The sequence below is a fragment of the Arachis hypogaea genome, chromosome 3 (genome assembly GCF_003086295.3).
Source record: "Arachis hypogaea cultivar Tifrunner chromosome 3, arahy.Tifrunner.gnm2.J5K5, whole genome shotgun sequence".
NCBI classification, from domain to species: Eukaryota; Viridiplantae; Streptophyta; class Magnoliopsida; order Fabales; family Fabaceae; genus Arachis; species Arachis hypogaea.
Genome location: NC_092038.1, coordinates 210,907 through 224,858, shown reverse-complemented (window position 1 = coordinate 224,858; position 13,952 = coordinate 210,907). Strand labels below are relative to the sequence as shown.

The 13,952-nt window shown below is 29.3% G+C and overlaps 1 protein-coding gene across 1 annotated transcript; it reads left to right on the top strand.

Annotated features, from left to right (window-relative positions):
• Positions 1-4,833: 4,833 nt before the first annotated feature.
• Positions 4,834-7,456, top strand: LOC112784494 (zinc finger protein WIP3-like). Its single transcript, XM_025827729.3, has 3 exons — positions 4,834-5,035; positions 5,160-5,344; positions 6,564-7,456. Exons 1-3 carry the CDS (start codon positions 5,017-5,019, stop codon positions 6,909-6,911), a joined length of 552 nt encoding a protein of 183 aa, XP_025683514.1. The 5' UTR covers positions 4,834-5,016; the 3' UTR covers positions 6,912-7,456.
• The last annotated feature ends 6,496 nt before the right edge of the window (positions 7,457-13,952 follow it).

Sequence of the window (13,952 nt, the reverse complement as noted above, 5' to 3'; positions counted from 1 at the left end):
ACTTAACCTGATCCAAATCTCTCGTTCTTCTTTCCTGGCTCTTTGCAATTCTATATATACATTTTTCTCCTTCTTTCGTGTCCAAAGACTGGTAGAGACCCTCATATGCTCTTGTTCTTGCTTCACTTACAGCCACTTTTGTCTCTTTCTTAGCCGCCTTATATTTTTCCCAGTTATCTGCATTGCAGCATAAAGACCACTCTTTAAAGCATTCTCTTTTTATCTTTATCTTTTCTTGTATACTCGCATTCCACCACCAGGACTCCTTGTCTATTGGTCCTATTCCTTTAGATTCACCAAAACTTTCTTTTGCTGTTCTTCTAATAACTTCTGCCATCTCCCTCCACATCTCTTCCGCGCTTCCATTCCCATCCCACCTTGCCTCTTCTCCTACCCGTCTTAGGAAGCTTCTTTGTTCCTCACCTTTCATCCGCCACCACCTCGTCCTTGGGTTCTTCGTATGATGTCTTTTCCTCAACTTTTTCTCAACGCGAAAATCCATGACGAGCACCCTATGTTGTGTTGTCAAACTCTCTCCCGGGATAATTTTACAGTTAATGCAAAATTTCCGGTCGACTCTCCTCAACAAGAAGAAGTCGATTTGAGAGCTTGTCATGCCACTCTTATAGGTTATAAGATGTTCATCTCTCTTTTTAAAACATGTATTTGCGATGAGAAGATCAAAAGTTGAGGAAAAGTCCAAAATAGTTTTACCCTCGGCATTGATCACCCCGAAACCATGGCCTCCGTGAATACTCCCATATCCAGTCACTTCTCTCCCAACATAGCCATTTAAATCTCCTCCTAAGAAAATCTTATCTCCCAAAGATATGCCTTGAACCAAACTCTCTAGATCCTCCCAAAACCTTATCTTGTGTTGTTCGTCCGAACCCACTTGCGGTGCATAGGCGCTAATCACATGAAAAGCACCTCCCTCCACCACAAGTTTGATAGAGATGATCCGATCTCCCACCCTCTTAACATCAACTACGTCCTTCTTCCACTGCTTATCCACAATTATTCCAACTTCATTCCTATTCTTTATCTACTATTCTAATTGATTACTAAAAATAAATTTATAAAATTGTATTAAATTAATTCTAAATTAAAAAGATATTAAGACATTAACATTTTTCACTTTAAAATGAATTTTATTTTATTTTATAAATTTATTATATTAACAATCAATTATGAGTAGCAGACAGTGAATGAGAGATTGGTGAGAGTGGAAATAAGCTAAGAGAGGAGTGGTGGTGCCAAGCTGGAATTGTGTAGCAGCACCTGCCACGTGGAAAACATGTGTCATATGCATGGGTGGCTGTCTTGCCTTCAATAACAAACTAACATTATTCACTTCACTGCATATGATTATCTTGTCCCTTAATAACACTACATCATGCATGCCACATGCCACTCTTCTTTCTTTTTGGGTATACCATGGGGGCCAAAGCCCAAAACAAGAACAGAGTAACTAATATTGTTCATAGGAGTTATAATACTCCCCTCCTTTACATCTTTAGACATAAGACCAACAAGCTCTGGATATATATATGGAACATCCATGAAGGTCGACTATGCTTTGATATCCCACGGTCTCCTCTGCAGCTCCTGAATATCTCTAACTATAATCAAGGAATCATGACTCATATAATTCTCTTGATGATTTTTGTTCAACTGGTCAACTACTAATTCTTACAAGTTTTGGGTACATTAATGGGCCAACCGGCCAGAGCCCAAAAGAAAACCGCAAACAACCAACGTCAATTTAGACACAACACAATTGTAAGGTTTGGTTAGAAATTTATAAAAAAAAAATTAAGTCAAGTCAATAATATGAGCTCGTGAAGCAGTCGGAGTACAATTTCCAGGAAAAAGATCGTCAGAATAACCGGGAAAGTGGAACACCATTCGTAGTGTTAGTCTCAGTGCACATGCAATCCACGTATCTTATAGTAGTAGCACTATTTGCTTCGCTTTCTACTTTATAGGCTTGTTTTTTTTCTTTCAACAAATTTTCCATTCCTACAATTACATTATTTAATTCCCAAGCATAGCCCTGCTTACTACGATACTGTGCCCCTATAATATAAATTTTATAGTTAGTCTTATAGTTTCCATTGACGAGTTCTTGGGGGTAAATCTCGCTCTCATCACCCTAAGTTTTTCTCTTTCATTTTTTTAAATGTTTTTCCAAATAAATTACTCACTAGCTTCTAAATTAATTCAGATACCACGTGAGGATGTGCACCTTTATTGAAAGAAAAATGCCTAACAAAAATGAAGTAGAATTAATGTACCAGTCCGTGTGTGGTACATCAAATAATACTAATAATAAAAATGTAATGTACTATGCAATACTCTACATTAATGTTAAATGTTTGCATTAAAAGTTAAAGATAATATATTTACAAATAGAGTAAAGTCAGGAAATCAACATTTTCTTTCAACCAACGTCAGTTAACCTTTTTCAAAATTATATATATTATTTATATTAAATTATAAACTTCTAATCCTAAATTTTAAATTATAAATTTAAACACTAAAATTTCTTAATATTAACTAACTAAAAGTTAGTTTCTGTATTTTTACTTATCGATATTGTACATGAATAAAATATAAAATTTAAATTTAAATTATGTGTTTAAAATGTTTATATTTTAAAATGCACACGTATTTTTTGTTGATTAAATTTTTTCTATATAATATTCAATATTATTATATAATGTGTTTGATTAATTTCATAAAAAATTAAGAGGATCAAACATAGTATAAAGCAAGAGATAACATAAGTGATGTGTGCGCGCGAGCATTGTTGGAACTCATGCTGAATTTCCAAGAAGCGGCATGTAGTTGATACATGTTTTCCTTTTCCAAAAATGAAAAAGCTTTTGAAATGAAGAAAAAGAAAACATTAAAACAATTATTGAGTCTCTTTATGGGTCCATCAATCTTTTCGTGGACAAAAAAGGAGGGCAAAAAGAAATCCTAATAAGACTTTCATTGCATGGCTTGGAACTTTTACGCGTAAAGACAAGGGACTGGGTTGGTGAGGCAGTTCAAAATCACTTCCCTTTTCACACTATACTTCAATTAAGTTTTAAATTTAGCTAACATAGGTCATAAAAATACATGTTAAAATTATTATTAATAAAAATATTAAAAGCTTTTTTAATAAATAAATTTAAATTTTAAATTTTTGTAAATTTATCTATCTTATATTTAGTGACGGATCCAGAAAAATTTAATAGTAGGGTAAAAATATAATAAAATTTAGGTATAGATATTTTTTTTTACTTCCTATAATAATATCCAATAAGTTAAGGACTAATCCGTCATGAATTTGAATTTCATTTAAGAGTCTACAATTGGTCGGTAATGAGTTACTACTAAAACGAATTTAAACCCCCAATACTTACTTAAGCGAACAACGCTGATCACTTGAAAAATCTAAATTGGTTGAATTATATTTAAATTTTTAAGTTAGAACTATTTATACATATTATATTGATAAGAACTAGACATATACACACAATTAAATATTATAATATTTAAAATAATAAAAATATAATTTCATACACACAGTATAATATTCAAAATAACAAAAAAAAAATTTATAACGACTATTTTTTATTTTTAACATGACTAAATATCATTTTTCTGTATATGTTTTTAAACAATATTTTATTTTTTATTATCTCATATTTAATTATCAAGTTTACTTATTATAGTCTTTATGGTATAAATAAATTTTTTAACCAAAATAATTACAATATATTAATATATAGATAATATGTTTTTCTATCTTAAATAATTTTTAAAAAATTACTAATAATTTAAATTGTATTTAATTAGAAAATCAAGTCTCAATTTAATTATTAATTAATAAGCTAATATAATGAAGTTATTATCACTATTTTTTAAATTTATTTATTTATTTTTATACTAAATTAAATTTAACAATATAATTATTTTTGTGTGTAAGTTTAACAAAATATTCTTTTAACGAAAAACACAAAAAAAAAGTATTTATATTTTATTTTAGAACAAATATATATAATATAATAAGTGGTATATATATATATATATATTAATTTTTTTTAAAAAATTTGTAGGGACAAATATCCCCTCTTTTGTAACTGTAGATCTGTCCCTCTTTATATTCTAAAAACATATATTAAAATTATAAATTAATGTTGATCAAGTTTTTATTAAAAATATAAAAAAAATAAATTTTTAATATACAATTTTCTCTTAATTAGAAATTAGGAAATAAAAATAAAACGTAACATAAACGTATTTTATTTTAAAAAAAATTTTAAAATAAGGAAGATGTAATATGAAGAGGGCGATAGTAAAATATGAGGAGACCACTTTAATAAAAATATTAAAAATATTTTTTTTAAAGATATTTATATGTATTATGTTATTATTGGACATTTTTATTAAATCAGTTAATAATTTATTTTTTAATAAATTAGAATAAAATCAATTTATTATAACAACAATAATAAACTCAATTGTCTGCATTGTAATTATTAGACCCGATTGAATTAAATAATCTAAATTAAATATTTTTAAATTTTTTAATAAAAAATAAATATATCTCTAACTTTTATTTTTTATAAATATTTAAATTTTTAAAAATTTAAAAATATAATTAGATCCCTAAAAAATTAAATTTATTATTATTATAAAAAATTAATTTTATTTTAATTTATTAAAAAATTAAAAATTATTCGATTTATTAATATATCCAATAATAATGTTACAAATAAACGTCTTTACAAAGACGATTTACGAGTGAAGTATCCCATGCGATAGATATTCTATTGCATGTCATTATCCATCCGCACCAATACAGTACAAGGTCAGAGTTAAACGGAAAAAGGAAAAAGGAAAAAAGACAAATTCAAATAAAGAAATTAAACAATGGCGATTTGGTGAATGAAGCATTGAAGCTAAGGCATCCTTATATTTGTGAGAATTTCAGCAAGAAGAAAGAATAATCCTGTCTCGATGAGGGACTGCAAGAACAGTAATTCATCTGTATTATTACCATTACTACCAAGATGATATTGAATGGCTCAAACAGCCATCATCATCTTCGTATGTGACTCATAACAATAATAATGATCTCATCCAATTTTTGCCAATGGTAGGTGGCGGTGCAAAGGAAGAACACGATGAAGAGAAAGTGACAGTGGCTTTGCATATTGGGCTCCCTAACAACAACAACAACAACAGCAGCAGCAATGAGAGGAAGAAGGTTTTCCATGATGATGCAGCAGAGAGATTCTGGATACCAACGGCAGCACAGACCTTCACTAGATATAACAACATGCAGGTCAGTATCATCAGTTATGCTCTACCTTATTTTTCTTTTGCTTTCATTTCTCAACTTTATTAAGAAACCATTTGAGCTAAGACACTCTAGAGCCAGTTCGCTTCCTCACTTTTCGTATTAAAATTATGATCTTCCTTTATTATGTTATGGTAGTCTTCATTCTAGTTCTAGGGTTGTTAAACTGATCACCACTTGGTCATGGTCGTCGATGACTACAATATCAGATCTTCCCTAAATATTAGTTCTAAGATACTAGTACCTTATTTGGAATTGGATCATTCAGAGACACGATATATACTTCTTTTTTGGGGGATTACGTTTCCACATTAATTAGGTAGGAGTAGCTACCTACTTACCTAGTAATAATATGCGAGAGGAAAGAAAAAAGGTTATTTATACGTTAAATTAAAAATCAATTACTAAATTGAACATGCAAAATAACTAATAGGACACTAATTGAGAAAAGCTATTCAAACCATTGGATTCCACTGCTTTTTAAGGGGAAAGATTCGGATTTCAAATAGGAAGGATGATTATTATATTAGATTAGCATCGTATCGTATCTCTCTCTGTATCTTCTTCTTTATATATTGTTCATAACTGACCTAACACTAAGATCCAAATTCAAATAAGATAAAAAGACTTAATTTACAGATTGGCCTCTTGATGTAACCGACTTTCTCAAAAGAGGTCGGATTCAACAGTCTAGCGAGTCCAACCCACTAATCTCCAATTACTCATCATAACATATATATTCTTGGTTTCTAGCCGTAATTTTTTGACAATAATTTGATTTGTTATACCCCATCAGATCAGAAAGTATTAATTAACAATTATATATTAGTTAGGACAAATTAAAGGGGATACTATATATACACGGCTAGGCCATGTAAAAGATGGGCATCACATACATTCATAATGAGGCATATGGTAAGTTAAATAAAGTAGGCTTAATTAGTTGAGGAGTAGTTTGATAATGAATGATTGATGATAAATAAAATTTATTGTTTTTGTCAGCAGTTATTCATCATTAATGTTTAAAAGTATGTTGTTGGATTAATTTACTAAAATGATAAGTTGATAGTGAAAAATGATAGCCAAATAAATTCTGATGAGGGTGAAATATTTCTACTAAGCATAATTTGAATAAAAAATAAGTTAAAAAAATATAAGGTTAATTTGACAGTTGACAGACATACATTAAGTAATTATTATTCAGATGCATATGTGGGGGCATGAATGGGAATATAGTAAAGGAGCAGAGTCACTGAAAGGAACACAGGCAGCGGGAATGCTAAGGTTAGCATGTTATTGTTGCGCTGAAGGATGCAAGAACAACATAAAGCATCCAAGGGCAAAGGCATTGAAGGACTTGAGGACCCTCCAAACACACTACAAGAGGAAGCATGGCACAAAGGCATTCATGTGCAGGAAATGTGGCAAGCTTTGGTATTGCACTTGCGGTTCCGACAACAAGCACAAAAGGTCCCTCAAAGATCACGTTACATCCTTTGGAAGGGGCCATAATCCTCATTATCTGAATTCAGAGACTTCGCTTTTGCTTTAATATATCACAATACGTGCATGGTTGCCTCCAAGTCATGAAGTTGATGAATTTTCTTCTCATCATATAGCAAGCAATAGCACATCAAAGTTAGGGTGTAAAAAGTGTTGCGATAACGTCTTATCTCAAACGTTGTGTTTGGATGTTCTAAGGCAACTTTTTGTGGAGTTGCTTTATTTGCAGAAAAGACAACGTTTTTTGAAAGTTGCCGTAAAAGAGTTTCTTTTAATATATAAAAACGTTGTTTTAGACCAAAACTAACGCCGTATAGTCAATTTCAAAAAGCGTTGTTTTTTGTCAAAAAATGTTGTCTTTTATCAAAGGCAATATTTTTTCTTATTATAGGCAATATTTTTAAAGGGTTGCCTAGCCCAAATTTATTGTAGTGTCAATGGAAAAAATTTATCCGCTTCATTACTAAAGGGTAACCCTTCATTTAATAATTAAGGACTTCTTATTAGTGCTTTAATTCTATTACTTTTGTTTCTGTCTTTGTAAAACTTTTGATATTAATTTGCTTATATCATATGAATAGGTGTTTTCTATGATGCTTATAAATTATACATATTCTAACTTCGTAAAACAAAATCCATCTTTTAATGCTTATAAATTATCCATAGATTAATATATAGTTTTCGTGATAATGCAAAGTTTAAAATATGATTTTAATGTCTGTAATGGTTATAATGGAACATCTTGGCCCATTTCACAAATAGATACTATTAAGAATAGTATAAATGAAAAGGATTAATTTCTATATATAAGTGTTTTGTATTTACAAGCTTTATAAGTTTGAAGAGAACGAAATTTACTAAATGCGTTGTTTATGTTATGTGTCTCTTTAACAGATTTTTAAATCAATTCAAATCAATTAACGTGTAAATATATAATTTTCATTTTTTAAAAGATTTCGTTTCTTTTTTCGAATTTCTTGCTAAATTTGTTGGATCTCCTTCTTACTTTGTTTTTTTTTTCTGATTTTCATAGTTTCTGAAATCAAATTTTGAAGATAATGAAACCCAAATGATTACAGAAATACACCCAAACGGTTACAGAAAAGATTACAAAAATACACCCAAAGAATTTAAGAAATACACCTAAAATATGGGAGAAACAGTATATTTTTTCTTGAAATCTTTTAATATTTTGTTGGTTAAGGATGAGGCACATGACAGAGACAATCTAAAAAAAAAACCTAGAAAAACAGTAAAACAGTACCTTGAATAACGTTTTTTTGTTTTCTCTAGTGATTCTTTGTGGAAATTTGTATCTTTTCTTCTTGATTTCTTCTACTTTTTGCGAGGAGTTGGAACGTGTGTTCAGAATCATAGTTTGTTTCGAATGTCGCTTGAATCTTGACGGTTTGCATTTTGATTGAGGAAGAAAAGGAATAGTGCGGCATAATAAATGCGTGTGTTGGACGCTCAATTTTAAAAGATCAGTGGTGCGCATATTTTTTTTCTTGGACTTTGGCCAACTTGTATAACTTGTGACTTGTGAGCCAAAAAGACTTGTATGTGTAGCAGGCCTCAAATGAAAATTAAAAAAAGTAAGAATAAAAAAATCAATTTATTTATTTTTTAATTGTAAAACTTTTTTTAAGCATTTAAACTTTAAAATTAGAATTTAAAAATTTAAAATTTATTAAAATTTAAAATAAAAATATAATTTAAAAAATGTTAACTGATAATGCTTAACAAAATTGACATTTTAATTAATCTAACAAAAAGTATTGAATGTTAATAAATTTTGTTTCTTCTGTGGAATTTCTCCCTTTATTATATTCTTCTCTCCCACCAATACTTTTTTCTTATTCCTCAAATTCAGACACATTTCCATAACTTCATAAAGCCTAATTCACCACCATTATTTTATCAAATCCATCACGATCAACTCTATCCTCACAATTACTACAATAGAATCTCTAATTTATATATTTTCAATTTCAACCTTGTTACAGTGTCATAATTCTGTTCCTGTATTATTCTCAATATATATTATCATCACCTTGATTAGAGGATGTGAGAAATGTTGAAGCAGAAGATTTAAGATAGCTGAATTTATGCGGCGCACGTTACTTGTAAGTTGTACCTAGAAAAATCTAGTTTAATAACTTAATTAATGAGTTTTATAATTTTATTATGGAATTCTTGTAGCTAGTGATGTTATTATAGGATCAGTAGTTTACTTACATTATTGCGCGCGTCTCCCTTTCACACTATCCAAATCAAAGTTAAAAAATTAATAGTAAATATAAATAATTTACTCAACTTTTTCGCATAGTTGTCTCCAACTTTCTTACAGGAGTATGATTATTTACTGCCACACATTTAAGGAACAATTAATCGTGGTCATCTATTATATGTATCATCCCATATTCTTTTGACGACATGATCACCTTTAACCCCAAGTAATTTACCAGGGAAAGAAAAACGAAGAAGCTCATAATTAAATTTGAGAGTGGATGGCATATGCAATAAGCATTCAAAATGAACATGTTTCCAAGTTTTGTCTCGTTTAATATTTTCATTAAGTAAAAGTATAGGTAATTAGCAATATTTTTGAACAATGTGTGAATAATGTGAATTAATAAGATTAAAATAATAAATTTAAATTAGTAACATTAAATTAGGATATAATATATCTTTATTTGATTAGTAGTTGTTCATGTTATTTAAAATAATTATTGTTTATCTAGCGTTTCTCTTTCATTAATCATGCTTTGTTACTTAACAGACACTTTCATGTATAATGGCTAATTGTTTGAAGTTTAAATTTTAACGGAAAAAATTATTTATCAAATGGACAAAACATAATGATCCTTTAGTTAAAAGATATGTTAATTTTCTTTTAATGTAATTATTAATTATCTATTGTCTTTCTCAGTTTTCAATTTTTCTTCACATATTTCTACGGCATGTAAACATCAAATGCACTAGCAATTCTTATCTACATTCCAGGAATAAGGCATAACTTAATTAGTCTTGGAATTAAGAAACAAAGCAGATAATAGCATAACTAGACAACAGAGCGAAAGAGAATATATTACTGGCTTTGTAGGCTGTGTGATAAAATTATGAAAGAATAGGGAAAGCAAAGAAAGAATTTTTATTGATTATTGATTGATTGAATTGAACATGTGTTGTAAACTATGAGGGTAAAACTAAATATATATAGAGCATTGTTCTATGAAAGATAAAAGTAAAGATAAGATAAGAAGAGAAGATAACATAAAGATAAGATAAGATAAACTAATAAAGACTAAAATTAGAACTGAATTTATGTATTTTGTTGGGCTGAATTTGTGGGCCACAAGACTTTTTTATTGTTGTCATGGGCTAATATAGAAGAGTAGTTTAATACGCCCCCACAAGCTGGTGGATGGAAGATGTCAATAATCCACAGCTTGGATAAGTTCCAATGAAATTGTTGAGGAAGACGCGTCTGACGTAGTGACACGGAGGAAGATGCGTGCGGCAGAGCTTGAGCTGCCGGCGGTAAAAATATAAAAGGAAATGCTGTACTTGAGAAGCGATCTTCAAAAAATGCGCGCAGCAGAGCTTGAGCTGCCGGTGGCAAAAATATAAAAGGAGATGCTGTACTTGAGCAGCAATATTTAAAAAATGCGCGCAGCGGAGCTTGAGCTGCCGGCGGCAAAAATATAAAAGGAGATGCTGTACTTGAGCAGCGATCTTCAAAAAATGCACGCAGCGGAGCTTGAGCTGCTGGCGGCAAAAATATAAAAGGAGATGCTGTGTTTGAGCAGCGATCTTAAAAAAATGCGTACGTATGACGCAATAACTTCAAATGGCGCATAGAGCGCGATAAAAAAAGAGAGCGCGTGGAGCGCAATAAGAGTGCAGATGAAACTACTAAAACAGAATGCAGACGAAATTATCGGAAGAAAGGAGACGCAGACGGAATTGCTGGTAAAGAACCGGGGTAACCAAAACTGGGGTAGGATTTTCACTTGGATGCCTTTAACAAAGATTGGTTGGATCTTGAACTGAATTGGAAGATTGATTATTCATTGTGAGAGGAGGTTGAAAAAGATGTAGGGTGATTTCTCACCGAAAGATGATAGCTTATGTATCCTCTTCAAGGAGGATACCAAGGCTCTGATACCATGATAAAATTATGAAAGAATAGGGAAAGCAAAGAAAGAATTTTTATTGATTATTGATTGATTGAATTGAACATGTGTTGTAAACTATGAGGGTAAAACTAAATATATATAGAGCATTGTCCTATGAAAGATAAAAATAAAGATAAGATAAGAAGAGAAGATAATATAAAGATAAGATAAGATAAACTAATAAAGACTAAAATTAGAACTGAATTTATGTATTCTGTTAGGCTGAATTTGTGGACCACAAGACTTCTTTATTATTATCATGGGCTAATATAAAAGAGTAGTTTAATACTGTGTATAGACTAACATACATATAAAGGTAGTGTAATAAATATATAATTAAATATAGAGCACTTACTCACTTAATTACCAAACATACAAACTTTAATGAAGTCGTTCAATGTCAAAGAGGAGTCTTTTGTGTATCCGGTTTCTCTCAGAATTTGACTCAGAACTTGTTGCAAAACAAAAACAGAGAAAAAAATAGCCAAATTACTAAACAATGTCCCAAAACTAAATTATTCATTTTTAAAAATAGCAAAATAAAAATAAAATTATAATATATATAAGTCTTTAGTAATATCTTTCTTCTCTTGTTCATTAGACAAACAGATAAATTCAGGTACCCTCATTCCATTCAAATAAAGGATAGACTTAAAGTTCTTCGAGTGTGAGCTATGAACCAATGGAACCATAACAATTAAACAAATTATATGATGTCAAAACTTCTATGTAACAAGAATCCAAAGCAATGTGCCTTGAAGGGGACCATATTCAATTAAAATAACAATTTTGGAATTATTTTTACAAAATTGTGCAGAGAGAAAGGTGAGAGAAACTACTTCATTTCTGAGCGGTTTGTTGAGCAGTAGTTTTAGCTCTAAAAGTAAATAAAAATACCACAAAATCCTTCAAATTTATTTCGTCCATGGTAATTAGATTAATTTTGTACAGATCCGTTATACATACAAATTTTTTTTAAGGTACAAGTTTATACAAGTTGGTCCAAATCCAACAAAAACAATCCTCAATTTAGATTTGTAAACAGTAAACACATGCGCAAACTATTCTTTTTTCTCAATCGAAACCGCAATGCTAAAAATTCAAACAACGATCAAAGTCTCTATCAAAATCGTTGTGAAAGGTGAAGGAAATTTCAAAATTGAATTCGAAAAAAATTATGAGAAAATGAAATAAGAAGATGAAGAAAAAGAAGCAGTAGAAAATGAGGAGGAGCAAGAGAAAATGTTTTGAATTATAAAAAATTTATCTGTACAAATTTATCGAAAATTCTTAAACAATACGCATAAATATCTTAGTTTTATATAGAAATTTGCTGCAATTATATAAAAATATTTTCTCTAATATTGTATTTTTTCTTCTTTTTTTAGTTGAATGAATGTAAGTTCATCTTCTTCCAAGTAATTTTATAGCATTATATGTTTCTTATCCTTCTTTGTTTGATTTTTTTTTATTTTATTCTTGTTAAGAGAGTAAAATAAGAAAAAATATGAGAAGGTAAAACAAGAAAAAAAAGATGAATAAGGAAAAAAAAGCAGCAGAAGATGAGGAGAAGGAAGACGAAGAGTTTTGAATTATGCATAACTTATCAGTACAAATCCCCGAAAAAATTTAAACAATACACATAAATGTCTTAATTTTACACCGAAATTCGCTCCAAATATACAAAAATATTTTCTCTAATGCTGCATTTTTTTTCTTTTTCTTTTTCTTTTCTTTCTTTTTGTTAAATGAATGTAAGTTTATTTTCTTTCAAGTAATTTTGCAGTATTATGTGTTTCTTCTTCTTCTTTGTTTGATTTTTTTCTTGTTAAAAGAATAAAACAAGAAGAAACTTGATAAGGTAAACAAGGAAGGAAAGATGAATAAGAAAGAAAAAAAAAGAAGAAGATAGTGATGATGATGATGAAAAAAGAAAATAAAAAGAAGTAGCAGAAGATGAAGAGGAGAAAGAGAAAGAGTTTTGAATTATGCAGAATTTATTAGTACAAATCTACCGAAAATTCTTAAACAATACACATAAATTGCTTATTTTTACACCAAAATTTGCTGTAATTACACACAAATGTTTTCTTTGATGTTGCATTTTTTTCTTTATTTCTTTCTTTCATTTAGTTGAATGAATATAAGTTAATCATCTTTCAAGTAATTTTGGAATATTATATATTTTTTCTTCTTCTTTGTTTGATTTTTCTTTGTTTTTATTCTTGTTAATAGAGTAAAATAATAAAAATTTTGAGAAGGTAAAACAAGAAGAAAAAAATGAATAAGAAAAAGAAGAAAAAAATGCTGACGATGACAAAAAAAAAAGAAGCATAAGCAAAAGATGATGAAAGAGGAAGAGGAAGAATTTTGAATTATGCAGAACACTGAAAATTCTTAAACAATACACATAATTGTCTTAGTTTTACACTGAAATTTGTTGCAAATACACAAAAATATTTTCTTTGATGCAGAACTCGTACATTACATTCAATTCAAACTATCAACGATGAACCAATTTTCACAAAAAAAACATTATTCACCTACCGAATCATAAACTACTAACGAAATAACTAGAATTGAACCACACCTCAACCACTTGATTGGATTCAAAATAATAATCTACTTCGTTCTGGTTTAAATAATTTATTATTTTCAACAACAAGATAACTGTTCAAAACTAATTTTAGAGTTTAATTTCAAAAAAGAACGAAGGAAATTACAAAAAAAATTAAGAAAGAGAACACAGAGAACGAACGAAGAAAAACACAGAAATAAAAGAGAACGTAGATAAAAAATATTAAAAAAATTCGGAAAAAAAAGAAATCCTTTTAAAAAAAGCTATTATAGATTCACACATTAATTGAAAAGTTGGTTAGACTTGTATGTGAAAATGACTTGTATGTAAA